Below are 26204 nucleotides of genomic sequence, written 5' to 3' on the forward strand. Positions count from 1 at the left end.
CCTTTGGTCAGGCATGGACTCATTTGCACATTTCAGTGCTCATTAGTCTGAAATATTTCACCAATCTCATTTCACCCCTCGCCCCTACCACTCAGCACTTAGCCCTCTGTTTTGCACGTTCATGTCTAGGGGCAAGGTGTCCCATTGTTGTTGAGATAGAAGGGTAGGGCGAAGTGTTAGGGCTACATGGCCCTCCAAGTAGAGTTTTTCAGAGACACACTCCAAACACTGCTATGAGCAAAAAAGAAAACCGGCAAGATGGCTGCACAAGCGACCAGAGAAACCCACTAATGTGAGTATTTTCTCTGTTAAAAATTACGATAATCTTTGTATTATCTTAGTTTAATGTCGTTTTAACGTATTACGGTCCTTTTTTTCATAACAAGCATTAAAAAATCGCTAATAGTATGCTCGTGTTTCGGTAGCTAGCTAAATTTCCTGTTCCACCTTAAATAGTCCAGCAGTTCTGACGCCTACAGCACCAGAATGTAACTGCTGCTCCATTTAAGGTGGAAAATTCTAGCAAGAAGCTGGTGAATAGCTGACTTCAGCTTCATATCACCAAAGAGAAAGGGGTGGGCGATAATAAACGATTGTGTCACCAACCCCCCCTTTAAAGACATTTGATTTACTAAATGTAACTAAAGCCCCGCAGTGAGGTTGCTGAACTTTACACTGGCAGGGTCGCCTACAGAGCAGTGCTGGTACCCTGTCAATGAAGTAATGTTCTTTTTTATTTGAGGGTCCCATTTCTTAGGGAAGATTTCAACCACTACCCCTTGTAACTCAGTTCCGAGGGGCACGGTGACATTTGAAAACAAGGTGTAGCGTAAAAATAGGAAATGGGATTGGGCCTAAGTGTGTGGTTTGGAGAAGATATGGCGACTTGACTGAAGTCATTTTCATGCTAACACAGTCAACACCTTTCATGCTAACACAAATCAAACTATCTTTAGACCTGAAACCACTTGTGAGAAATTCAAACGTCCCCATGCTCATGTTAGTGTAGAACAACTTTGAAAGAAAAGGGGGGCAAGAAAGTCACATTTTTAAGCTAAAGACAGTCAAGCAATCAGCTGCCAACTTCCATCATGCTAACTCATCAAGCTAACATCTCTGTTTTCATCAGCCAGATTAGCATTTCGATTACTTTATACAAGTTTACTCTGAGTACTAAAGCACTCTGGTGCAGCAGCAGGCAGTCTGGAATACATTGAGCTGTGCAAGTCTTGTAAAGAGGCTAACTGCTAAAATAGCAAAGCATTGGTGGAGTGACCTGACTAGCCACATTCTCTCCCTCACCCTTTTTCTCCCTTACTCATTCACACCCAGCCGCAGAGCCGAAGGAAATGAAGCAGAACATTTCTTCAGAAAAATAAACAAACAAACAAATGAAAAAACAAAAACTAATAACAGCCGATACAGCAAGTCAGCACTGACAGGATCTGTGTGGGGTAGGCCTGAGCCGGATGACAGTATGCAGTACCAGTAAAAATTACAACTGTCAGTCAAGTTGGACGATTTAAATGCAGAAGTAAACAGAACTTCGTCTGATATATGACAGAAAACCATGTTGTTTCTGTGTGCTTAGCACTTTGGGAGCTGATAACATACTTATTATCAAACCTGGCTTTACTTTTTCATGTGCAGAGGAATCAGAATGTACTGGGCTCAGTTCTCCATAATTCAAAGAGTACGAAAAGCTAGAAAACTCAGCTTTTCTTTGCCTGATCGGGACTGTGTCGACCTTTCAGAGACCATACCGTAGCCATGGCAACGTAAACAACCCCACAGAAAGTGGTAGGTTTCCTTCTGCTTTTTTAAGCTTTTATTTTCTGGCAGAAATCAAACTTTATCTAAGCACTTCTGTCTGACAGATTTGGTCTATAGTCAACATTGTATATTTTAATAAAATATTCAACACTGTATTCTTTGTTCATATCGCTCTTGCTCTGTTAGTGTTTTGCTGTCCAGTGTTGACCAGAGGAGGATGACTTTCCCTGAGTCTTGGTTCCTTTCAAGGTATCTTCCTCTTGCTCTTAGGGAGTTTTCCTTGCTACTGTCACCCGTGGGGCTCGTACCCGGATTTTCTGTAAAGCTGCTTTGTATATGCACTATATAAATACATCTTGACTTGAATTTGAACCTGTGTGAAATATCGAATTACGGCGGTTTGACAGTCCGCAGGTCAAAGTCTACTGTGTTTGTAATGCAGCAGCATCATGCTGTTGGAAAATCTCTGCTTTAGCTTCGTGGCACACTCTTCATTTGGCACAACGCATATGCTTACAATGTTCTTCTTGAAGTGCAGGACATCAAATTTTATGGGATGTTATGGGATATTATCTCCCCTAATAATGGGCTGCCATGCTTATGCGAGCATTTTCTAGTTGTTTTTGCACTCTCATGTGGACACAGTTATCTGTGAAAATGCTGCTGTTGTGAACAGCAGTTTGAAAACAAAGGGAAAAATTATGTTTTTAAAAATATCAAGCTACGTATGGATGACGCCTCAGTCTGTCAACGTGCTCAGACGGTGTGCTGGTGGGGCAGGGAAGCACCCTGTGTCAGATGACAGTATATTGCACACAATATCAGAAGTGTAGTGTGGGAGTTTCAAGTTAAGAGGGCAGAAAAGCAATGGCTTCTACTGTCATGACACTGTGTGTGTGTGTGTGTTTGTGTGTGTGTGTGGAGATAATAGCAGAGGCTGATCTGCCCTGCAGGCAGCACTCTGACAAGGCGGCGCATTATAATCATACGCTTGCTATTGTGGGCTGTGCCGCTAAATTGGCATCCCTGTTACAGAAACCAATTACCTAATCGCGCTAAAGCAAAGTGAAAAATTACAGGGTTTCCCTCAAAAATTTCGCCGGGGGCCACGAATGCCAATGACAGAATGAGAGGAAGGAAAGGTGGAAAAAAAAGGGAAAAGTCAGTCATGGCTAATCTGCGACACTGATCAGCGCAAATGTAGGACAAGCTGCGCGCTGCTAAAGCCGGCTACGACGAAGGCCGAGCGGAGAAGGGCCTTCACCAGGCCTGCACTCAAAGAGCCTCTGTTCAGGAGCACTGAACGAGCGAGGGGTGTCAGATATCCTCCGTTTCAGACACAGAGCTGTAAGAGAAGCTTAAGAAGCTGATTTAGTACAAGAGGACTTGTGGTTGGTATAGTAAATCTCTCAGCACTGAATCTGAAAGACAGACAACCAGCAGCTGATTCTGGAAGCTTATTATTTTTGGTAATTATTTTCATACACCTTTTATATGAATCTGAACTGGATCCTAGAATGTGGACCACCGTTGCATTGCAGATTTGATACTGAGAGCTCAATTCCATGCATAAGAACATTGTGTTCAAAACTCATTTAGTTGACAGCAAGTCAGCCAAAATAAATAAACTTGATCTGAATATCTGATCCAGGAACAGCAGACTAAGACTAGTTAATGACCGCAAGACAAAAATAGGATTTTGCCAGGGCAGCATGGCTGCCCGTCCTTAATAAATGAGCCGGCCGTGCAGAGAACTGGATAAAACAAGAACAATAATTACCAAAATCAACCATTTTATTAAATGAATAATGCATGAGCTTTTTTCAATTAAACCATTATGACATTCTCTTCCTCAATCTTGTATTAGCAGCAAAAGTTTGATTAATAAGGGCTTAATTAGGTCCAAACATCAAGCAATTGCTAGTCTAGCTAGTTGTGAAGAAGTCTAGCCATTCATTTGTAACAGCAGGGTGAAAGTTAGTAGAATTACCTAGCTAATAAGCTATTAGAACTTAGCTAATCAGCTATTAGAACAAGTATTTAGGGCTTAATTAGGTCCAAACGTCAAACAATTGCTCCACTAGGTGACAACATGCAATGTCTAATGGCTAGTCTAGCTAGTTGAGAAGAAGTCTAGCCATTCACTGGTAACACCAGGGTGAAAGTTAGGAGAGTTTCCTAGCTAACATGCTATTTTCATATATATTCTTGGTACATATTACATAAAAATGTTATATAAGGTCTCTGTCAGGACATACTTAACCTGGTTATGTTTCAGAAGAAGGAAAAAAAACAATAGCTTTAATGTAAGTTAATGAAATGAGATTTCACTACAAGTAAAGTCGTTTTTATTGGTCCATTTTGCATGAAATGTTAACACAGTTGACAGTTTTTTTTTCAAAGTGTAACAAAAAAAGCAACTGCAAAAATGGAGACAGAATGTTTGTTCCATGAGCCAAGATAAATTTGTAAATATATTTCATATTTAGCTATTTTTGTTCATCTAACAAAATAATCTTAACATTTCTTCAGGCCTAAAATAAGAACTTGAAAATGCATTTAATACTTATTAAATGATATGAAGAAACTAAATGATATGAAGACTATATTTGTGGTCCCATTGCTCAGCCCTAGTCTTCAAAGATGCAGCCACGCTCTAGTCCCGCCTCTTTAAGGTTTACCAACAGAGCAAGCTGCTTTCAGGCTCTAAGTATCTGCAATCAGCAGTTGTTTACTACTTAAAGGGCCATGGCCTCAAGGTGCCACTCAGGGCCAGTGAGAGGAAGGGAACGAGTGTTTATATAACTTTGATTTGGTCCGCCCCAGTCACCCTGCCGTATTTCACCCACTTTATCTTATCAGATAACATTAACTTTCACAGCTACTGCTTAACCCCTGGGCCATAACTCAAGCGGCTATCGCTATCGCTGGTGTGGAAGCTGAACACTCCTGCTTTTTCAGCCACAATCAGTGAGGGGGGCCTAAACTGCAACTGTTTTCAGAACAGCAAGCACTTTATCCTGGATAGAGCTCAACTTTATCAAGCAGACTTGCTTATCTAACTTGGGTGTGTATTAGACTACGTCCGTTATATGAATGGTATCTCAATCGGAAATATTTCGGTGCTAAATGTGGCCTCAGAGTGTTACTGAATGGACGTGAGTGGTGGGGACTTCATACCTGAGCTTGACCTCTAGACGTTCTGGCGTATGTTTTATAATGGAAGTGGTTTAGGCCAAAATCTGATGAGGCCAAACTCAAAACCTAAAACCTTCCAATGTCATATCTCCATTCTACTTTCAACCTTTTAAACACATTTGTGTTTGAGTTTGAGCAAGTTTGGTTTGAATTTGAATAAAAGTCAGTGTTGTTTGTAGTGTTTTGCCAAGCTTTTGTCATTTTTCAACACTGAAACAACCAGAAAAAAGTGCAGATTCGAAAATGTCAAAGCAGAATGTAGTTTTGAAGGTGTAATTCATTACAAAATTATGTATTTATGTAACTGATCATGGTTTCAAAGTCAGCATGTTACTAAAGTGTTCACAAAAATTATTAATGTCACTAATATTTACACTGTTAATGCATTTTCCTAGTCAGACCCTTCAAGTTACCCGTAGTTTCAGGCTGAAGCCCAGCTGCTTGTTCGCTGTTAAGACTCTTCTACTGCCATACTGCGAATTTGTTTATCACTGGAGCACATCGAGTTCAAATGATCATTTACATTCAAAACATCTATTAATCTGGGCAATATATCAAATATCAATAACTTTAGCACTGTAGGACACCTTCAGCAAGACTACAATGGCCGGCACTCGCAATAAAACTATGTATAAATCAACCCACAGGTTAAACTAATAAATACGTTCTAATGAAGCTTATACTGTCCACTCATAAAGCTGCAATAAATACATTATTTTTTAAATGAAAATTACATCAAATAGGAAAATGTGATTAATCACAATTAACTACACAAACTAAAGAAATTAATTAATTATATTTAAATACTAGAGCAAAACAACTACAATAACTCTAGACTTCTTAAAGAAACAAGCTGGTCTCAGTGGATTCAGTGGATAAATATGACTAAATATGATAAAGAGCTAAAGCCAGCACAGCACACAGGCCTGGAAAATAGCTGCCAAAAAACGCAGTATAACAGGCAGGAAAATTTGGTGGTAAAATTTATCAGTGAATATTTATTTAGCACAAACAGCTCATTCTTTTTTCCACCGATGGAGAAAGCCAAGCTTTAGAAAATGTATTAGAAAGGCCCTAACGGCTGTAGACGCCTGTGATCAGAACGCCGCAGTTTATCAAACACGACTGCATGTCCAAACAGTAAAGTCTAAGGCTCTGAAGCAAAAGAGAGCTTTCAGAATCAATAGAGTCGGGCAATAAATGCATCAAGCACTCCAAATACACTTCACATTGAAGCTTCTATCAGACCTAGAAGGAAACATGCAGGACAGAGAGACGTTTTGCTTTTCACCTGCTGGACCTGCTTATGTGGTTTCCGACACTGATTAACATACTGTTACTATAAACATGAACTAAAGCATGTAGTACAGCTAAAACAGGACTAGTTGACATCTTGAAGTCTGAATTTTGTCCATTCGTGTGTTTATTTTTGCCCGGCTTGTTTGAGCATTTTTCCTCGATGAAGTATCACTTTTTCTGCTAAGTCACCACAGCTTCTTAGCCCCACTGGTCAGCTACTGGTGACCCAGTAGACAGTTACAGAGTAGTAAATCTCTCTCTACTCATTCTTTTTTCAATGTGGACAATGGATCCCTTACTCCTGCTCTTCAATAACGAGAGAGAGAGGTTCTGATTCTCACTGCTCACAGAAGTCAAGCTCATTTGGAAGAGAAAGAAAGAAAGAAAGAAAGAAAGAAAGAAAGAAAGAAAGAAAGAAAAAAAGAAAAAAGAAAAAAAATAAAGTATGACGAAACAGACAGACAGAAAGAAATACAGGCAGAAAGACAGAAAGAAGACAGGGAGAAAGACAAAGAAAGAAAGAAAGAAAATGAAAAGCAAAGACAGAAAGAAAGAAAGAAAGAAAGAAAGAAAGAAAGAAACAAACAAACAAAAAAGAAAGAAAGGAAGTATGACGAAACAGACAAACAGAAATAAAGACACGCAGATACAAAGAAAGAAAGACAGAAAGAAAGAAAGAAAGAAAATAAACTATGACGAAACAGACAAACAGAAATAAAGACACGCAGATACAAAGAAAGAAAGACAGAAAGAAAGAAAGACAGAAAGAAAGAAAGAAAGAAAATAAACTATGACGAAACAGACAAACAGAAATAAAGACACGCAGATACAAAGAAAGAAAAAAAGAAAGAAAGAAAGAAAGAAAACGAAAATTAAAGAAAGAAAGAAAGACAGAAAGAAAGACAGAAAGAAAGACAAAAATAAACCGACAGACAGACAGGAAGAAAGAAATGCCAGAAAGAAAGACAGAAACACAAAAGGAATGACAGAAAAATACAGAAAGACAGAAAAAGACTTCATGTAAATAAAATAATGGATTATGTTATCATTGTATTTTTATCTGCGTTCCACCTGCAGCTCTGATCATCTGGACATTCAGGCTCCTTAACGCTGCGTCCAAACTGAGCGGCTGCACCGTATCAGACTGAATTCTTCCTGTGAAAAACGTCCTGATATTTCTACCCCCCCAAAAAAAGAGCGAGACAGTGAAGTCATTTTCTTCTCCTCCCACAACAGCAGCCGTGTGATTCATGATGTGGTGGAGAGACGGCTCCTTATCAGGTTATCTTTATCGCTGATCGGCCGAGTGTGAACTTCGCTCTTTGAAAGTGTGAAGTGATGTCAATGATGCCTCTTTATGATTGCAGCTGGAAGACAGAGGCTTCTTTAACACGGCCCCTTTCAGAGAGCCATAAACTAGTCAAAGAATAACCCTACTGTCACAGCCGGCCGGCTAAAGACGCTCGCGGAGAGCCACCAGCAATGCGCTTCGTTTCGCTCTCTTTCCCCATCCCTCCTTCCCTCTCTTTCCTGTCATAAAGAGCTTTTACAGCCCAGCAACAGTGCTGATAGCGAATCCAGGCACTTTCTCTTACAGACCAAACAACACTGAGGCTAACGAGGGCCTGACAGATCCAAAGCTAAGCGTAACCACATAACCGTACTGTCAAAAATGATTATAATGTACATTGTCATGATAATAAAACACACAGTCACAGCCGGCCTGGTTTTCTGCGCACAGATTCAGTTTACTTTTGGCCTAAATTACAGCATCAGTGGGGCTCGTCCCCCCAAAAATTCATTTTTATTGCAATACTGGAAATAACCCATGTAAGAAAAGATAGAGTCAGAAAAATTACAGTTGCACCGATTCTCTACAACAAGGCCAATGAAGCTAACACCAGTTAGCTCTGTGCAAACCGCATGCCTAAATCATCAAACTGTGTTTAGATGTTAAATAATCTCAAATAAACATGCTTATGTAGTTTCTGACACTCCATGATGCACTGTACTTTATAAAAAATGGACAAATGTACACAATGTAGCTAACATTTGCATTAGCAACCATCTTAAAGCTGTACTTTTGTCCACTTCTAGATAACAGTCTGTCGATCAGTGTCAGAAACCACATGTATTCTACTACTTAATTTAACATGGTTTAAGGCAAATGTGTGTTGATGTAGAAATTATGATCTCGCGATGCTAAATTGCTGGCTATAAGCTTCTATTACTTGCTACCTACATTAGCCTCAAAGCTCCTGTTCAAAACTACAGAAGCCAACTTCAGACACCAAACTCACCAAACAAAAGTGTGCAAATTTGTTTTTCCACCAAACTGCAGCTTTAAGTGGTTTAAAGTCAACAGTGGATGTGTAGCTTTATAGATGCTTCAGGCTTGTATTCCCAAACTCAGGCTTATATTCAAGCATATGTTCCACACTTCAGGTTTATATTCACAACTTTGGGCTTACATAAACTTCAATTTTACATTCTGCTTTACGCTCCAAACTTCCGACTTGTATTCTGGTTTATACACAAAACTTCAGGCTTATATTCTACATTTCAGGCTTATACTTAGGCTTATATTCCAGACCTCAGGCTTATTTTCCACACTTTAAGCTTATAATCCCACCGTCTGGTTTACATTCTAAACTTCAGTTTTATCTTTTGGTTTATATTCCGAATTTGGGACTTAAGATTCTGGCCTATATTCCACATTCAGGCTTCTATTCTAGTTATATTCTGGTTTGTATTCCAAACTTCAGGCTTATACCCTCATTTATATACCAAACTTCAGGCTTATATTCTATATTACAGGCTTATATTCTGGCTTATATTCCAAACCTCAGGCTTATATTGTTAAACTTCAGTTTTACATTCTGGATTATATTCCAAACTCCAGATTATTTCTGCCCTATATTCCAAATTTCAGGCTTATTTTATGGATTATATTCCAAACCTGAGGCTTACATGTCATGGTATGCCCTGACATGAAAAAGAAAAAACCTGCATATCAATGTTAAAATGAGAATCACTTAAAATGCACAGTGGACAATGCAGAACACACTTTTATGGAGTTCATTTTGTGCCAAAAGTTTCAAATAAAATCATAAAACCCACAAGCAAAATGTTACGTATAGGAATGTCTAAAATATGCGGCAAACACAAATAATGAGTTAAATCAAACTTAATTTTTCAGAAAGATTTCTACTCATTTTCAATCATTCTGATATAAATTTATGAGTAATTTTGCCAGTTTTTGCTTTCATTTCCTTTTACTTGCTGATTTTGCTAATATTATTTTTTGCTTCTGAAATTTTTCTTTTGCTTCTGACTTTTGGCGCTTTTTAACAGGAGGCGGGTCGTAAAACAGGGCATTCACCTGCACTTTCTATTGGTCAACTGATTTGGAGTGACAGGTCTTCTGAACATGTCACCTGAACACCTCAGAGTGAACCACTGAACACGTCGTACTGAGTGCTGCTATGGGTGCAGCGTTGTATCGGCACATCTGACGTTTTGAGCAATGTTTGTCATATTCTACTAAATTATTAAAGTAACATATGTTAACGTGTTCTGCGCTGACCTGTAAAAGATAGAACTTATTTTGGGCATCGACGAACATAAACTGACATTTGATACTCAAAAATTTGCTTTTGATATATTTTTTTGAACCTTCTGGCACAAAATGAACTCCGTAACACTTCCAAGACTGATATACATTCTGCGCTAGAAGCAGAGGATAAACACTGTCTGACTGAGGCAGACCCCCTGTTTTCCCTCTCTTCACTGTTTTATCTGAAGCTGAGCAAAATCACATCTTGGGCCCATGTGCAGCACTGCTGAATAAACGAAGGAGCAACAAAAACACATGCTGCACTGGGCAAAGGGTCTGCACTCGCCCCGGGCACAGAGTGAACCGGAGTCAGGCGGACGCCAGCCAAGAGGCCGGCCGGACACAACACATGCACTCACACACACACACACACACACACACACACACACACACACAGGAATGGGAGAGCAGAAACAGAAATCAGCCTTGATTACATGAGCTTTTTTTTATCCTTTTAATTTTTTAATTAAGCCTGTAATCATTTTATTATGTGTAACTTCAGGCTTCAGGCTTTGCGAGATTTACTGCAGATAATACGTTTAGTACTGCTGTGAGAAAAATGAGAGATCATTAGACAGCAGACTGCATTCTCCCAAGATTTATTATTCTTGCAGAAGAAAAACACGTAATTATTACACTGCCAATTTAGCACGGAGCCTAGAACAATCAACCACAGGCTTATACTCTAAACCTCAGTCTTATATTCCACACTTAAGTCTTATTTTAATATTTAGGCTGTTTTCATGTTCTTTATATTCTGGTTAACGTTTTAAAATGTAAGGCTTATATTATGGTCTATATTACAAACTTCAGACTTATATGTTAAGCTTCAGGTTTATATTCTAGCCTATATTCCACAATTCAGGCTTATATAAAACTTCAGTTTGATATTTTGGCCTATATTTCAAACATTAGGCTACTTTGAATATCAGAGCCGTATTACAGAAACATCCTAACTGTGAAATCTTATCTGTTTAGTCAACACGGCAACTTCAGTTTGGAAAGCTATTACAAAATAACAGTTCTTAAGTTCATAATCTTATCCATTACCTCAAGATAAGAGTATTACGGAGGGATCCTAACTAGACAACTGTCCAAACTTTAGGACAACCCTAACGGTGTCCTAACTTCTGTTTTAACCATCAGTTTCTGTTGTTTTTAGACAACTTCGACAGTGAGCACAGTTCACCACTAGCATAATGACGTTACATTTATTTATACTGCAAAACAGCGGCTTCACTTCTAAGATGTTTTTGTTTTCTAAGTTGCATTTTAAAAATTAATAACTCGTCAAATAAAACACCGCAGTGATAGTAGTGTATGATGAGGAGACTGAGTATGGTTGTTTATTAGGAGGGATAACATTAGCGTGGCTCATATGCCGACTAAAGCTTTGGGATCTCGATCTTGTAGTTTAGGATTTCCTAACTTGAGGTAAGATAAGAATTCTGTGAAAAATCTTAAGACTAAAGATAGGAAGTTTTTGTAATCCAGACCCTGATTTATACGGGACGTAATAAAAACGTCAGGCTAATATTCCACACTTCAAAGTTACATCTAGGCTCATACTTTAATCTTCAAGCTAATACTCTGGTTTACATTCCACACTTCAGGCTCATAATCTGAATTATCTTCTAAACCTCAGGCTTATATTCTAAATCTTATATTTTGGTTAATAATCCACATTTTAGGTTTATACTTTGGATTATATTCCAGAGTGTTAGAATATAAACCTGAAGTTAGGAATATCATCCAGAATATTAGCCTACAGTGTGGAATATAACACAGAATAAAAGCCACAAGATGACAATTTAAACTTCATGTTTATACTGTCAGCTTCTGGCTTTTATTCTGGCTTATATTCCACACTTCAAGCTAATACTCTGGTTTACATTCCAAACTCATGCTTACATTGTAAACTTCCAGTTCATAATCTGGTTTATATTCCACACTTCAGTCTTATACTCTGGATTATCTTCCAAACTTCAGTCTTATATTCTGAGTTTACATTTTATATTCTGGTTAATAATCCACATTTCAGGCTTATACTCTGGATTATATTCCAGAGTGGTAGAATATAGGACTGAAGTTTGGAATACAATCCAGAGTATTAGCCTAAAATGTGGAATATAACACAGAATAAAAGCTAGAAGACGACAATTTAAACTTCTCGTTTATATTGTCAGCTTCTGGCTTTTAATCTAGTTTATGTTCCACACTTCAAGCTAATACTCTGGTTTACATTCCAAACTCATGCTTACATTGTAAATTTCCAGTTTATAATCTGGTTTATATTCCACACTTCAGGTTTATACTCTGGATTATCTCCCAAACTTCAGTCTTATATTCTGAATTTACAGTTTATATTCTGGTTTATAATCCACATTTCAGGTTTATATTCTAGAGTGTTAGAATATAAGCCTGAAGTCTGGAATATAATCCAGAGTATGAGCCTACAGTGTGGAATATAAAACAGAATAAAATCCAGAAGACGACAATTTAAACTTCATGTTTATATTGTCAGCTTTTGGTCTTTATTCTGGTTTATGTTCCACACTTCAAGCTAATACTCTGGATTATTTTCCAAACCTCAGTCTTACATTCTGTTTTATATTAAAAACTCCAGACTAAGTGTCCAAATTCCAGGCTTATATTCTGTACGTATGTTAACAATCGATTTTAATCGAAAATAAATTGTTAACAGTCTTACGTTCTGCTTTATATGAAAAACTTCACGCTGATAGTCCACATTTCAGGCTTATATCTGCATGTATGGTAACAATCTATTTTAGATGGTGTTGTGATAAACAGAAACTTCCACGATTGGATGGAATGAACAAGATGCTGTTCCACAAGCCTGTGTTTTCAGAAGAACAGGGATAATACAATCATGTGTACAGTCATTATCTTCAGTTTCAAAACTCCACACAGTGCCGCAGCCTGATTCCGGGCAGGAGGTATTTAACTTCGCTGAAGGTTGAAAATATCACAGATTCTTCTGGTAAATCACTGGGTATGGGGGCAGGAATCAGCATGCATTCAGCTTTTCCAGTTTGTTTCAGTTTATTTACAATGTGAGAGTTCACACTCAGCAGAGAGGAAGTCGTCTGGCGAGGCGGAGGGTTGAAAAGCTGACGCGAAAATATCATGTAGCTTCACGAAGGTCAGAAAAAAGGTCAAAATTTCCCTTTACCACAAAGTTTATCTCTAGAAAGGCTGTTGTTTTGGAGACATAAAGTTTCCTTCAACTTTACATTTCAATGATTTATTTTTAAAATGCGCCTCCTTTGGACGAAACATCTAAATATTCTTAGTATTTGTCCATAACTCCCTACGAAAGCTCACAGGGTTGGAGAATTGGCCTTCTTGCATGGCCAGAACTCAGAGTGGTGATTTTTTGGTCTCAGGACTCCGCATGCTGGGGGTGTTCCATCCTCTCCAAAGCTCGTTTTTTTTTTTCTCCAACCCCCTTTTCTTTCACTCATTTTTTCCCCCCTAATGCCTTTTCCAGATCTCCAAACTCTTACCAGATGTACAGAATTCACAGATGATTCATCCATCAAGCTCACTTTGTAGACATTCTCCTAAAACAAAAGAATGCTCAAATATGTCTTAAAAGAAAAGGATTCTGAATGATGTTTAAATTCCATCCCGATCCCTTGTTGTTGTTTGACTTAGCAAAAAGTCAGCGTCTTTATCTTTGGAGGTTTTAGGCTAATCCTAACCAAACATGTGTGTCCTGCCTGTATTTCATTAGATTCTGCTTTACACACTCGTGGTCACTAATTTCTGTTTGGTTTGAGTCAGTCTCCAAACACCACCTGTCAAAACTTTGATGTGTTTTTAACCCTTAGAAGTTGTAGTTACTGATGAAGATAAAGCTTTAAAGATTTAAAGATTCCAGTCTCGAATCTAACCTCCAGAACCGATATCATATTTGTGTTTGTAAGTAAGGCTGCAACAAATATTTATATGTGCAATAAATACGCTGATTAAAATATTCTAAAACGTTACATCCTTTTGAATACCCAACATATTTACCATGTTTATTAGACCAAGCACTTCCATGGGTAAACGCTTGTTTATCAGGATAAATTCTAGCTTGTCACCAGCAGCACCCAGCTGTTGGACTCTTTGAAGATAAACATGGCTGTCAAGACTTCATTCCTAACTATCTGATCTAAGGCCACAATCGGTCAGTTTCCTAGTTTGCTAGCCACTAGCAAGTTGTCCAGAACAGAAGAAAAGTAAATAAATAAAGAAAAAACAAGTTTTTCTTTTTTTTTCATTACTTGGTAGCATTTCAAGTGGGTATTACTGAAAAAACACATAAAAAGCAAAGTAATTAAAGGTAATTATGCAATAGTGCAATAATGGAAATGAGTCATAATAACAATACTGAGTAATTAACTTTATTTGAAAAAGTTCAAAAGTGATAATTATTATGCTGTTATTAAGAATAGTAATAACAGCAATAGGAATTTTAAAATACTGACTGTCCATTCAGCCATTAAAATGAAATCCTGAACTTTTCCTATTCTTATAGAATATTGATATTCATGATAATATTTTATATTATATTCTAATTTTAATTGGATGGAAAGTTATTGGAGTGCAGTTATTTTGTGTGTATATTTGCCATTTTTTGCCATTTTGATACTGAAACTGACAGAAAAAGATGGAAATGCAGTCAAACATGTCAATACAGACTGTAAATTATGTATGCAAATTTTAATAGTACAGCAAAAAAAAAAAAAAACACAACTCGACTTCTAACGATTACAAGATCAGTGGCCGGATGTACAAATCAGGATTTCTCAGCAAAGCTGGTTAACCTGAGCCTTAACTTTTAGCTGAGGTCATCAGGCTAACTGTGAAATCCTCTGTTACCGAGTAATATTAGCACCTTTAAAAGCCTCCATATTTCTCTGTAGGTATGTACTTCACAGGTACGTACGTGGAGAAATAATCAACCTGTACTAAACTGAGCGCAGTGGTCTGTCTGATCACAAATCCACTTCCAAACAAACGTCCTTGAAGGCATGCGAGCTCCGTGCTGAGAGCCGCTCGAACAGTGCAGGCTGTTAATCTCAGTGCCAGGCAGGCCAAGCTAAACACAGCCAGGCCCTCCTGTAGCGCCGCAGTCCGATAACGCAAACACACGGACGTACATGCGCATGCTCGGACACACAGCTTCAGGCTACAGCGCACACCTGGAAGAAACCAGTTTGAGTGTTAACTTTCATTTTTATCCAATGCTAGACGTCTGGATTGTGAGTTACGGCTGTAGCTGCTGTATTTAAATCCACAAATCATTAGTGTCCAAACTAGGGATGCACTGAAACCTTTTTTTGCAGACTGAGAATGAGCACAAGTACATAATTTTGGTAAAATGTCCTCTAAACCAGCACTCTTGAGCTACCTGAGCAACACTCAGTCGCTGCCAGGTAGAGTTGTTTGTTCATTAGCATAGCAGCAGACACTAAGCTTAGGTCATATGGTATCAGGTGGTATTGGAGGTTCATTTTTACAGCTACAAGTAAAAGATCACCGTATCAGACACCTGATACCATATTTTTGATATTTTGCCTGGTCAAAATAGACTTTAATACAGACATGAATTCCAATAAAGTACATCAAGTACATCAATCAATCAAGCACAAACATATGCAAAGTAGCAATCAAAACTATGCAAATCAACTATTAACATCCATAAACTCTTCTCATAACCACAGAACATACATATCAGTTTCACAGTAGTTCAGAATAATAGCCTTCTAGGGTTTAAATGGTTAAAAACATACAAATTAACCAACGATTATGCAAACTACCCACTTTGTAAACAAATATACCACAGCATATGCCAAGCACTGCCACAGCCATGACACATAAGTGGCTATTTTGTGTAACTGTGGTATTAATGGGTGTCAAAATATGGGCGAGCAGTTTTAAAGGGGGGGCATTTAAAGGGGAATTCCACCGGTTTTCACATTTTTCTGCATAATTAAACGGTTAAGCCATTTGGAGTGGTTTGATGTGAAATGCTTGGTTCTAGAGAAACTTACCAAGTCAGAGTTGTTCACAGTGATGGTGATAGGAAGAAGACGCCTAAAGGGTTTAATGCCTCTAAAAGCTCTCACAAAGAAAGTTATTACACAAAATAGTTATAAGTACGCTGCCTGATGTCAAAGATATTGTTTTACAATAGTTTTGAAAAATGTTTTTGACCTGAAATATATGAAATAAGTTCATTTATGGCAGAGAGGTACATGCAGGGCATTGTGAGTCCCCAAAGAAAACTTATTTAAGTCCTATTTTACCATTAACAGTATTACACAGGCCTATAAAACTGGTTCTGGATAGCAAATAAATTGGCTATATAAATATATATATAACTTTCTACAAGGGAGCTTTTAGAGGAATTCTTCCAGACTCTTTGGACGTCTGGTTCCTATCAGCACCACTGTGAACAATTCTGACCCAGTAAGTTTCTCTAGAATACGGCATTTTACACCAAACCACTCTGAATAACTTTGTTTACATCTTAACCATTTAATTATGCTGGAATTTTGAAAAATCAGTGGAATTCCCCTTTGAGACCATCCCACAGCCCAATGACATAGTTCTTCACACTTTAATTAGGAATTCTGGAAAGTAGTGAAGAGGACCCTAAACCAGCGAGGCCCCCCACATTCCTTCACACACACACACACACACACACACACACACACACACACACACACACACTCACACGTCAAACCCCCTTCCTGTAGGTGAGAAAATTCCGCTAGGTTGTTTACCAACACCTCTGAAAGAGAGGGACAAACACGCACACACACACCCTGAATCACTGCCCCCTTAGATCGTGAAACCACACAGTGCGCTGCTGAGGGTCAGAGGTCAGGACCTGTAGGCTGCTTGGGAGGGCGGGGCGGAGGAGCCGAGACTAAAGCCTTATTCTTTCTGCCCTGCAGCGCATATGAGTCACTCACAGCTCTATTAGCATAGTGTCCTTTTATCCGCGAGGCCTGGAAGACCAGGAACGGCAAAATAACCACGTCTTTCACACTCGCACACACCTATCCACACCATCCGAGGGGGAGTTTTAACGAACAAATGGAAAGGGATTACAGAGGAGACAGACAAATGAGATGTTTTCTTCACGATCTCTCTGGGACACGGAACTACACAGTGTCATCCGCTTAAGCTAAATCAAATTTGATGTTTAAGGCGTCCCTCACTGGCAGAGCCGTCCAAAAAGCATTAAAAATATCCACATCGGTCTAGAGTGGCAGCAAAAGTTTGGACACGAGATTTATTTTTAGTATTTTCCACATTTTCTAACAACACTGACATATTCTAGGTTCTTCAAAGCAGCCTTTCTTCGCCTTAATGAAGTTTTAGCCACTCTTGGCTGCTTCGTGAGATGCCAGCTGAGGTCTGTAATGCTGAGACCTTGTTGGGGGGCATTTAAAACACATACAGCACTGTGCAAAAGTTTTAGACACCAGAGAAAATGAGCTGTTTATCTGAGCAGAATTTATTTGCTCAGAAAAATATTAATATTACAATAAATTCAAATAATATCAATATGCTAAGTAGTGACGTTTATACGTTAATGTGTTTATTTAACTGTCTGCAAATCACTCCTCATTGCAGCCCAGTATTAATTGTTAATACTGTTTTAACAGTATTATTGTTTGGCTAATCAATACTTCACTATGTTAAATCAAGTGTGATGGCCCCTCCTTCTCTCCCCATCACTTAATGCGATGCTAGTCAGCGCAGGCGCTTTCCTTAGAGCGCGGGTGGAATTGATGACAACTAAATTGGGTAGATAATTGGGTTAAAAATCCAAGAAAACAAAACTTTCAGTGTTCTGCACAGCGCAAAGAATGAACAAACCGACAGAAGACAAACTAATCCAAAAAGCTGTAGTTGGTAGAAGACAGTCGATTAACCATCTTTCCAACGGCAGAGACAACAGTGAGTGCATTTACATACACATAATAATCCGATCATAATCGGATTTCTGCAGTTATCTGATTATTCAGATGGTCATATAAACAGCATATTCCGATCTAGAAATCCGATTAAGAAATCCAATAAAGAGAGCTGGAGTTTAGCTCAGCAATCAGATTTGTGCATGTGAACTCTTACTCTGATGTCTTTCGCTTTTCTCAGTCTGTGCATGTGCACAACAGACAGCGGTACCGGAAATAATCAAGCTGCGTTGCTGCGAAACGGCAACAAAACACTTTTGGAGCGACACTGAAACCAAACACATGCTTGACGATTAAATATTCTTCATCTTCTAGATGAAGTGTGTTCATATTTTCAGCTAAAGTGGAGCAATGTTTTTGAAATACAAACCAGAGCACGAAGTTTGAGTTTTACACGTCTTCTTCTTTGAGTTTATTGGCTGGTTGCAAAGCAGAAATCCGATTACTGTCTGACTCATGTAAACCTGGAGTTTCTCCATTATCTGATTACTCAAGTGCATGTAAACACGATTACTGACAAAATCTGATTTTCTGCAGTTATCGGATTATTAAGCGTATGTAAACACACTCAGTGTTCATATTAAAAAAAGCCACATATGAGAAAGTTTGCAAAAAATGAAGAACATTTTCGCATCAAGATATCAGCAGTTATACATGTGATCCAACTCATTTACTGACATAATAATAAACCATGCTCGGCGTATAAAGCCTTTAAGCCTTTAGATCAAAATGCCAGATCAATGCCAGATTAGATCAAAAATATTATAAAAAAAAAAACAAATACTGGTGTTGCAATATTCAGAGCGGTACTGCTCAAAAAAAGTTCCAAAAAAATGTCTTTTTTAGTTACTAGGAACATAGAAAGAGTAACAGCACAACAGTAATATATCAATAGTAACAGTACAGTCATAGTTCGGCAACCAGCAACAGACATCAGTAGTGTCTTGTAATAACTATCAACATCAATCATTCATAAATTAACTTTAACACCCTTTCTGTTCACTTCAACAGTAGAAGCCATCTCCCTAAATGACCCAGCAGCAGTCCTCCCTCTTTCCACTCCTCTCTATCTTAATTGAGGCTTTGACCCATCTCTCAAACTTAAGCTAAACTCACAAACACAGTCCAGTTAAATCCCACCAACACTGCACTGCTTTTCTCCACCACGGTCCATCACGGTCCCCGCTGGTCACTGGGGAGCCCTAAACCCCAGGAAGGACAGGAAAACTATTTAGACAACTGGAAGTTATTAAGGCGTGATTTTTCACACAGAGCATGTCCACTGGAGGTCCAATCCTCAGATAGTGTTTCTGTGATTGACGTTTGGCACATGAAGACCAAAATGACACCTCTGGTCTCTAGAAACAAGAGCACAGTTTGATAATGCAAGAAATAGCCAACAGGACACTGTTTAGGGCTCTATACTGATACATAAGCTAGACTGATTACATTTGATATCGGTGATAAAATAGGAAAAACTAACAGACTTTCTGCTCTGCCTTTGGCGCTACTTTGTTTCTGCTGTTTGACAATCGAGAACGGACAAATACATTTAACAATTTACAACAGACAACAATCATATCAGCTAGTAAAGCAACTAAAATTATTTGAGCCTGTTTAATTTTTGACCATATAAGACTAGACCAGCCAGTATTATTCATTATCAGTAATAAAATCCATATCAGTCAAGCCTTATTGCTGGTCTACGGTTTGAGAAAATCATGTTGTGAGTTTTTGGCCCAACACAAATCTTGCAGGCCATGATATCTTTTTACCAAGGCCTTATCGCAAAGTCACCAAGTACCATGGCCTCAAGTTCACTCATTTTGTCCAAAGTTGTCCAAACTCCTTTAATGTGAATCCACAGTAAGGGATCAAATTATTAATTTACAGATTTTGAATGCATGGTCTCTTTAATCATTTCCCCAAAGAGCTTGTATACGGTAAAAGCCCTGGACGAGTTCCTAGAGGAATAAGCTGGCATTGTAAAGTTTGTCTGAACAGAGGTCAAAGTCGTTGCATGTGTCCTGTGAGCCATAATCTCCCTCAATCAGGTCCATAAAAAACACAGCTGTTCAGAAAAAAACACTGTACCATTCACTCCCCAGTCCATGTATGTCAAAACAACCCGTTTTTAATTCACCGTTTTAGTGATGTCACAAAAACCAACTACCTGTTCAGGCTATAGCAGTTTAGTTCCACCGCTTCACGTTCAGTCTGGACGGCTTTTTGAATCAGGCAGCCAATCAGAACAGAAGTAATTTGCATACATCAAGCTGAATAAAGGCGAACTCCATTGATTTTTCAAATGCTCCTGCACAATTCAATGCTTAATGTGTAAACAGGGTCATTCAAAGCGGTTTGATGTCAGATGCTCCATTCTAGAGAAACTTACTGACTCAGAGCTGTTCACAGTGGCGGTGATAGGAACCAGACGTCTGAAGAGTTTAACACTTCTAAAAGTTTCATCACAAAAATGCAATTACAGGAAATTGTTATGAATATGCGGCCTGATGCTGGAGACATTATTCTAGGATGGTTTTGAGATATGACTGTGGTTTAAAAGGTATTTTTAAAAGCCATTCACAGAGGAAAGGTATTTGCAGGGTGTTGTATGGCAAAATAGTCTCCCAAAGAAAACATATTTTCCAGATTTACCACCATTTCAACAATATCAACATTACATCTAAACTCATGTGTAGGTTCACTGGCGGTTTATGGTGGTAAATAAAGCAGATGTCTGCGTTGGAGACATTCCCAGTTCCTATCACCATCATTGTAAAGAAATCTTAGTTGCTAAATTTGTCTACAATTTCATATCAAATCATCTCAGTAAATGAATTATGCAGATAACTGGAAAAATTGGTTGAATTCCCCTTTAAGACACAATGAAACTTGAAACGATGTCTATCTACGATTAGATACTGTATCCCTCCAAGTAGGCTTCAGCTTGCGTGAGTGATGCAACGTATGTTGGTGATTTAATTGATTTAATGCCAAACCGCTGAGAGGATCTAATGCCGCATCGAACACACTTGTGACCGCAGACCCTTTCACAGCAACCAGTCAAACAGGGCCCATATGGAAGAAGCCTTTCGGAGAAGCCCTTATGTGGGGTCTATTGACTCCACCCTGCATAATTATTCATTTTGAAAAGTTTTTTTTACGCATGTTCCTAGGAGAGTCTAAAGACTCAACGACGCGAAACAAACAACGCAAACAGTTTCCTCCATTCCTCTTGTGCTCCCTGTACCAAAACGGCTCTTTCGGGTTTATATGATTCATATTCAGTCATGCCTGACACACTCAATAAGCAATACTGAGATACTTTCAACCTTAACGCAGACAAGCCCTTTTATTGTCTCAGCAACATGACACCACTTCAAAAGTACCAAAAATAAAGCAACTTCTGTGTGTTACGAAGATAAGAACAGGACTTAATAGTAATAATATAGTAATAATACAACAGCAACAACAGTCAAAAACCAAGTAATAGTTTATAAACTCATTGTAGTACCCCTTTTATTAAATTCTTCTGTAGAAACTCACACTAAATGACCCCACTAGCCCTCCTTTTCATTGATCTATACCTCATTTGTGACTTTCAAAGGGTCCTCTCAAAGTTGGCCCATATCACGGAAAACCAAATCAGTATGTAAACACTGAAAGTTTCAAAGCATATTGTTTACTTCCCTGTTCATACCGTCCATATATGAAAATTATGCTGCGAAAACAGCCCATTTTGAGTTCACTGAGTTTCTGTGATGTCAGAATCATTTAGATATGTCCTCCTATTCAGCTTACAGCTGTGTAGCCCCGCCCACTCACACTAAAGTTAGTTAAATAAGGAGCGTTTCGGCTCAGACTACTTTTTGAATGTACATGGCAGCTAATCGGAACAAAGCTCATTCACATATATCAGTCTTAAAGGCATAGTGTCCAAAAAAGCCTATTTAATTCTAAGGGATAAAGAGTGGTGGGAAAATGGTCATGTAGTAATGAATTATGACCGTTTTTGGTACATAAAACCACACAAGTGTCATAAGTGGATCTCTGGGGATGGAGAATAAAATGCAGAAAATATTTAGGATATGGGCTCTTTAAAGGCATAGACATTGTTCAGCCTCTATCTACATGGTCGACCACCACAGACCACAATTTCAACACAATTCCCCGAACTTACAAAACAAGCTGACTGCATGCATAATAGAAGGCAGTGGGCAGTTGCTTCAGCACCTTCCTTTACTCACCAACGCACTTTGGTATTATGTGCAAGAGCCAAAAGAACTAACTTTTTAACTCCCAGCTGTGCCCATCCTATCCACTTTAACCCAACGAATAGACACATACTTTCATTTCCAATCATGTGCCTTTCAAACTAAAATAAGATTCGGTGAGATATGACCCACAACAGGTCCCAGATAAAAATGCCACACAGTGATAACATTATGGAAAACATACAAGAAAGAGATAACGCTCAACTTCAATTAACATCGCTTCCTTGTTGAAACTGGTTTATGATAACCATCTACTAATCCCTCCGCCTTGACAACAACGCTGGACCTGCTCTCAGTGCGATATCTGCCGACAAAAGAGGGCCATCTTCAGCAGTGTCGAAACGCGCTGTCGAGGTGTTTGGCAGATAATACGAGGCCGTAAAGTCATCCCCTTTCAAAGCAGCCCGCTTGCGCCTGTTAAAATCTGGGCTGCCGAAAAGAAACACAACAGCCGATAAGAGCGAAGGTGAATTGGTCTAGACTGCAGAACACGCGATAGTAAAATAATATGCTCGCCGCAATGCGAAGGTGGAGAAACGGCCATAAAGTTCTCCATTAAATGTAAACAATGGAGGGAGGACTATTTAAGTTTTACTGTTTTCTGCTCAAACTGGCAAGAGTTCAGAAAAATCATTTTCAGGTTGTTTTCATTCTCGTTCCATGAGAGGAAAAACTATCTGCAGGCAAATCTCTGCGGCCTCAGACGCGCTGCCTGTCAACCAAGTGTGAAATTGCCACCACCAAGAAACCCTCAAATCCCACCACTTTTCCTCTCCTTGTTTACTCATCTAAGTCGAGTACATCCGAGCAGACTTAGAGGAACCTGTGAGCAGATTTGAGGGAATCTCTTCACAAACAGCAGTTTATTTCTTACTTCAAGCACACCTTCCTAAACAAGTGCTGACTCCTTGTCTACACACCAATGCTGCTTTATTAAACTACTACAAGTCTTGCAAAAATGGAAAGAAAGTTCAGGATGAGTTAGAAACTTTGAAGGTGACATGTCCATTGGACTACAAAGGGTCTCATACACATATATACCTGTAGAGACAGACAGACAGACAGATAGATAGATAGATAGATAGATAGATAGATAGATAGATAGAATGTACATTAGTGGAAATGTGCAGATAAACTTAAAATTAGTCATTACTGCTACAGGCTTATAAGCATGCATACACCTACATATATCTGTGGGACATATAGATAGACAGATAAATAGATAAATAGATAGACAGATAGATAGAAAGTGTTTATATGGGAGAGTTGAGCTTATAAGCTTAAAATAATTAGTACTGATTATTAAAGGCTTATAAGCATATTTACACATTCTTGTACATAGATAGATAGATAGATAGATAGATAGATAGACAGACAGACAGATATGTGGGTGCACGTGCTTATAAGCTTATAATAATTAATTCTGACTTCATATTTTAAGCCACCTGGCCTGCCACCACTGTTTACTTATTAGGAAAAACTTCTCTCAGCTCCAATACCAAGTCATGGCTTTGATACTGAAATAAAAACCAGGGCCTAATAATAGTTGGCAAAACTCGTGACAATAGTCCAGGCTGAGTGTGTGTGTGTGTGTGTGTGTGTGTGTGTGTGTGGTGGTTCAGCAAAACTATAGTCAAACTTTAAAAGCTTTCAGCCAGCGGTTAATAAAGAGATGACCCTTTCAGTCATTAACCCACTCAAATCCAACATTTACAGTTAGAATTTAAAAGGAAAAACGCCACAGAGCGTCTTCTGATCGGTCTAAAGTGTAGATACACCTTGGATGAACTTCTGAATTTGTTTTGGTAAAGAGATATCGGGACCCCGTTTAAGCAAAGACTTAAATGAAAAGCTCGTGTGTTTTTTTTCGAGAGCATATGGAGCAAAAGAAATGCAAAACTTCATTAGACATTGACAGGTTAATCACAACGGTTTCAAATCATGTTGACCAGAGAGAGAGAGAGAGAGAGAGACGAGGCTGAAGTTGGCTCGTTAATTATCAGCTTCTTGTTCGAATGTTCCCGTTCCACCTTAAATGGTGCAGCAACTAACTATTAACTGCTGCGCTATTTAAGGTGGAACGGGAGAATCTGAATAAGAAGCTGACTTCAGCTTCGTGAGAGAGAGAAAGCGCTTTCTGTCCGGGTGTTTTTCTCTCAGCACTAACGCTGAGTGACTGACTGACTTACAGATACGCGGTGTGCTCCGGCAGGTCTGAGGGGATGTGGGTCAGTTTCAGCCCGCTGCAGTCCGTCCTATCTCCAGCGCAAGTGCAGTTAAGAGCACAGGTCCCTTCCGAACTCAGGCCGTCGCTGCTGACCAGCTCCAGACACAAAACAAAGTAAAAAACACAGCGAAAGACCGATCCGGTCTGACCCAGGGACGCCGCCATTTTGTAATTTTGTCAGCAGCGACTGGTCCCACAGTGGAAAATCAAAGAAATTTTCAACTTCACTTCGTCGAGTTTTGTTTGTTTGCCTGTACAGTCAGGTAGGGCTATTTGGCTCACATTAAGTCGTCTGTTTACACGAAAACATGACTAAATCCTTTCGGGTCACTCTGAGGAAATACATGGGTCCTAAAATCACCACTGAAGTCCACAAAGTTTTGTGTTGTGTACCTCGCGTAACGTTAACGTTAGCTCCCGAGCTAACTATGGGGCGAAACAGGACATCACAAACTTGTAGGCAAAGCCAACCTTAATGAGACCAAAATAAAGTGCAAGTTGGTGGCAGTTTGGCCTTAAAAAGATTAGAAAAGAAAAAGGAGCCGCTTCTTTTCCGTCAGCAGTGCAGTGTGTTTATCCCAGTCCGAAGACAAAACGCAGCGGAATAGCCGTTAAAATCACGTAAAACCGTTAAAACAGTCAGTCGCCTTGGAAACGTTCGCTTTATTTACTACGAAGCCAAAAAACATCGTTCTTGGCGAAGCGTGAAGGCAGACTCGCACAGAAACAGAGACATGGGGATGGCTGGAGCTCCACGCCAACTTTCCCAGCTTTTCGCCCCGCAAGAAAACGCCGAGGTGAGTTGCCGCAGAGCTGACGTTCCTCGCCGGCGGGTTTTGGTGTAAACTTTGCGGGCGGTCGCTGGTTTCGCTGGTTTCTGGTTCAAGCCCGTTCCGTTTCGCTGAAGCCGCGGTTAGTCCAAACTTTCTCCGCCGGGTAAATCTCCTCATCAGACGGTCAGAAGATCTAGATCCGATCGTTTAACAGTCCTCCTCTCACTCCTGATCGCAGCGGTGGATCTTTCTCTTTTTTCTCTGCCCCATCTGTCTTTACTTTCTCCTTTTTTTTCAGATCCTACCGTCGTCCCACGTTGGAAGCGGTGAAGACGTGTGGCCCCGCCCCCTTTCCCCCCATTGGCTCATTGAAGGAGGGCTCTGCATCTGATTGGCTAAAGCAGAGTTTGAGCAGCCGTCAATCAAGACGCATTGCCCCCGCCCATCGAGACTCCGCCCACCTTCGCCACTCGGGGTGTGAAACCACACAGCCTCCTCTCAGTGTGGAGCTTAAAGGGATAAAGGGGAAGCAGCACGGAGCCGGTAGGGGACTGAAGCGCCCACTCTCAAATACAGTCAAATAGAGTAAAATAGAAATAAAACTCTTCACTTTTTCATATAATTGGACACAATAGAAGTCCAAATCTAAAATAAAATAAGATAAAATAGAAACTTAATCTAAATAAAATAAGCTGCGAGAGACAGTGACGTTTACAGTGGTTGAATTTTTCTACTTAAAAAAAGTCCTCAACAATAAAATAAAATAATCTAAAAATAAAATAATGTTGAGGAACAGTGGCTTAAAACTTGATTTTCTACAGTATAATAAAATAATCTATAATAAATTAGCTAAAATAAAATAATGGAGAAAGACAGTAACATTCATATGGTGACAGTGGTTCATTTTTTATTATTTTGAAGAAAAAAGTCCCCTACAATAAAATGAAATATGCCAAAATAAATCAATTAAAATAAAATAGAATACACAATGAAGAACACTGATGTTCAGCCAGCCTCTGTAGTTGAATTTGTTTGACT

At 39.1% G+C, this 26204-nt stretch overlaps 1 protein-coding gene across 1 annotated transcript in view; it reads right to left on the reverse strand.

Annotated features, from left to right (window-relative positions):
- Positions 1–25455, reverse strand: part of lrig1 (leucine-rich repeats and immunoglobulin-like domains 1) — a 71711-nt gene extending 46256 nt beyond the window's left edge. Inside the window, exon 1 of the mRNA XM_036559632.1 lies at positions 24356–25455. Coding sequence (XP_036415525.1) covers positions 24356–24558 — 203 coding nt within the window. The 5' untranslated portion in view covers positions 24559–25455. The remainder of the gene's footprint in view (positions 1–24355) is intronic.
- Between the last annotated feature and the right edge of the window lie 749 nt (positions 25456–26204).

Source organism: Colossoma macropomum, unplaced genomic scaffold, assembly GCF_904425465.1.
Source record: "Colossoma macropomum unplaced genomic scaffold, Colossoma_macropomum, whole genome shotgun sequence".
Lineage (NCBI taxonomy): Eukaryota > Metazoa > Chordata > Actinopteri > Characiformes > Serrasalmidae > Colossoma > Colossoma macropomum.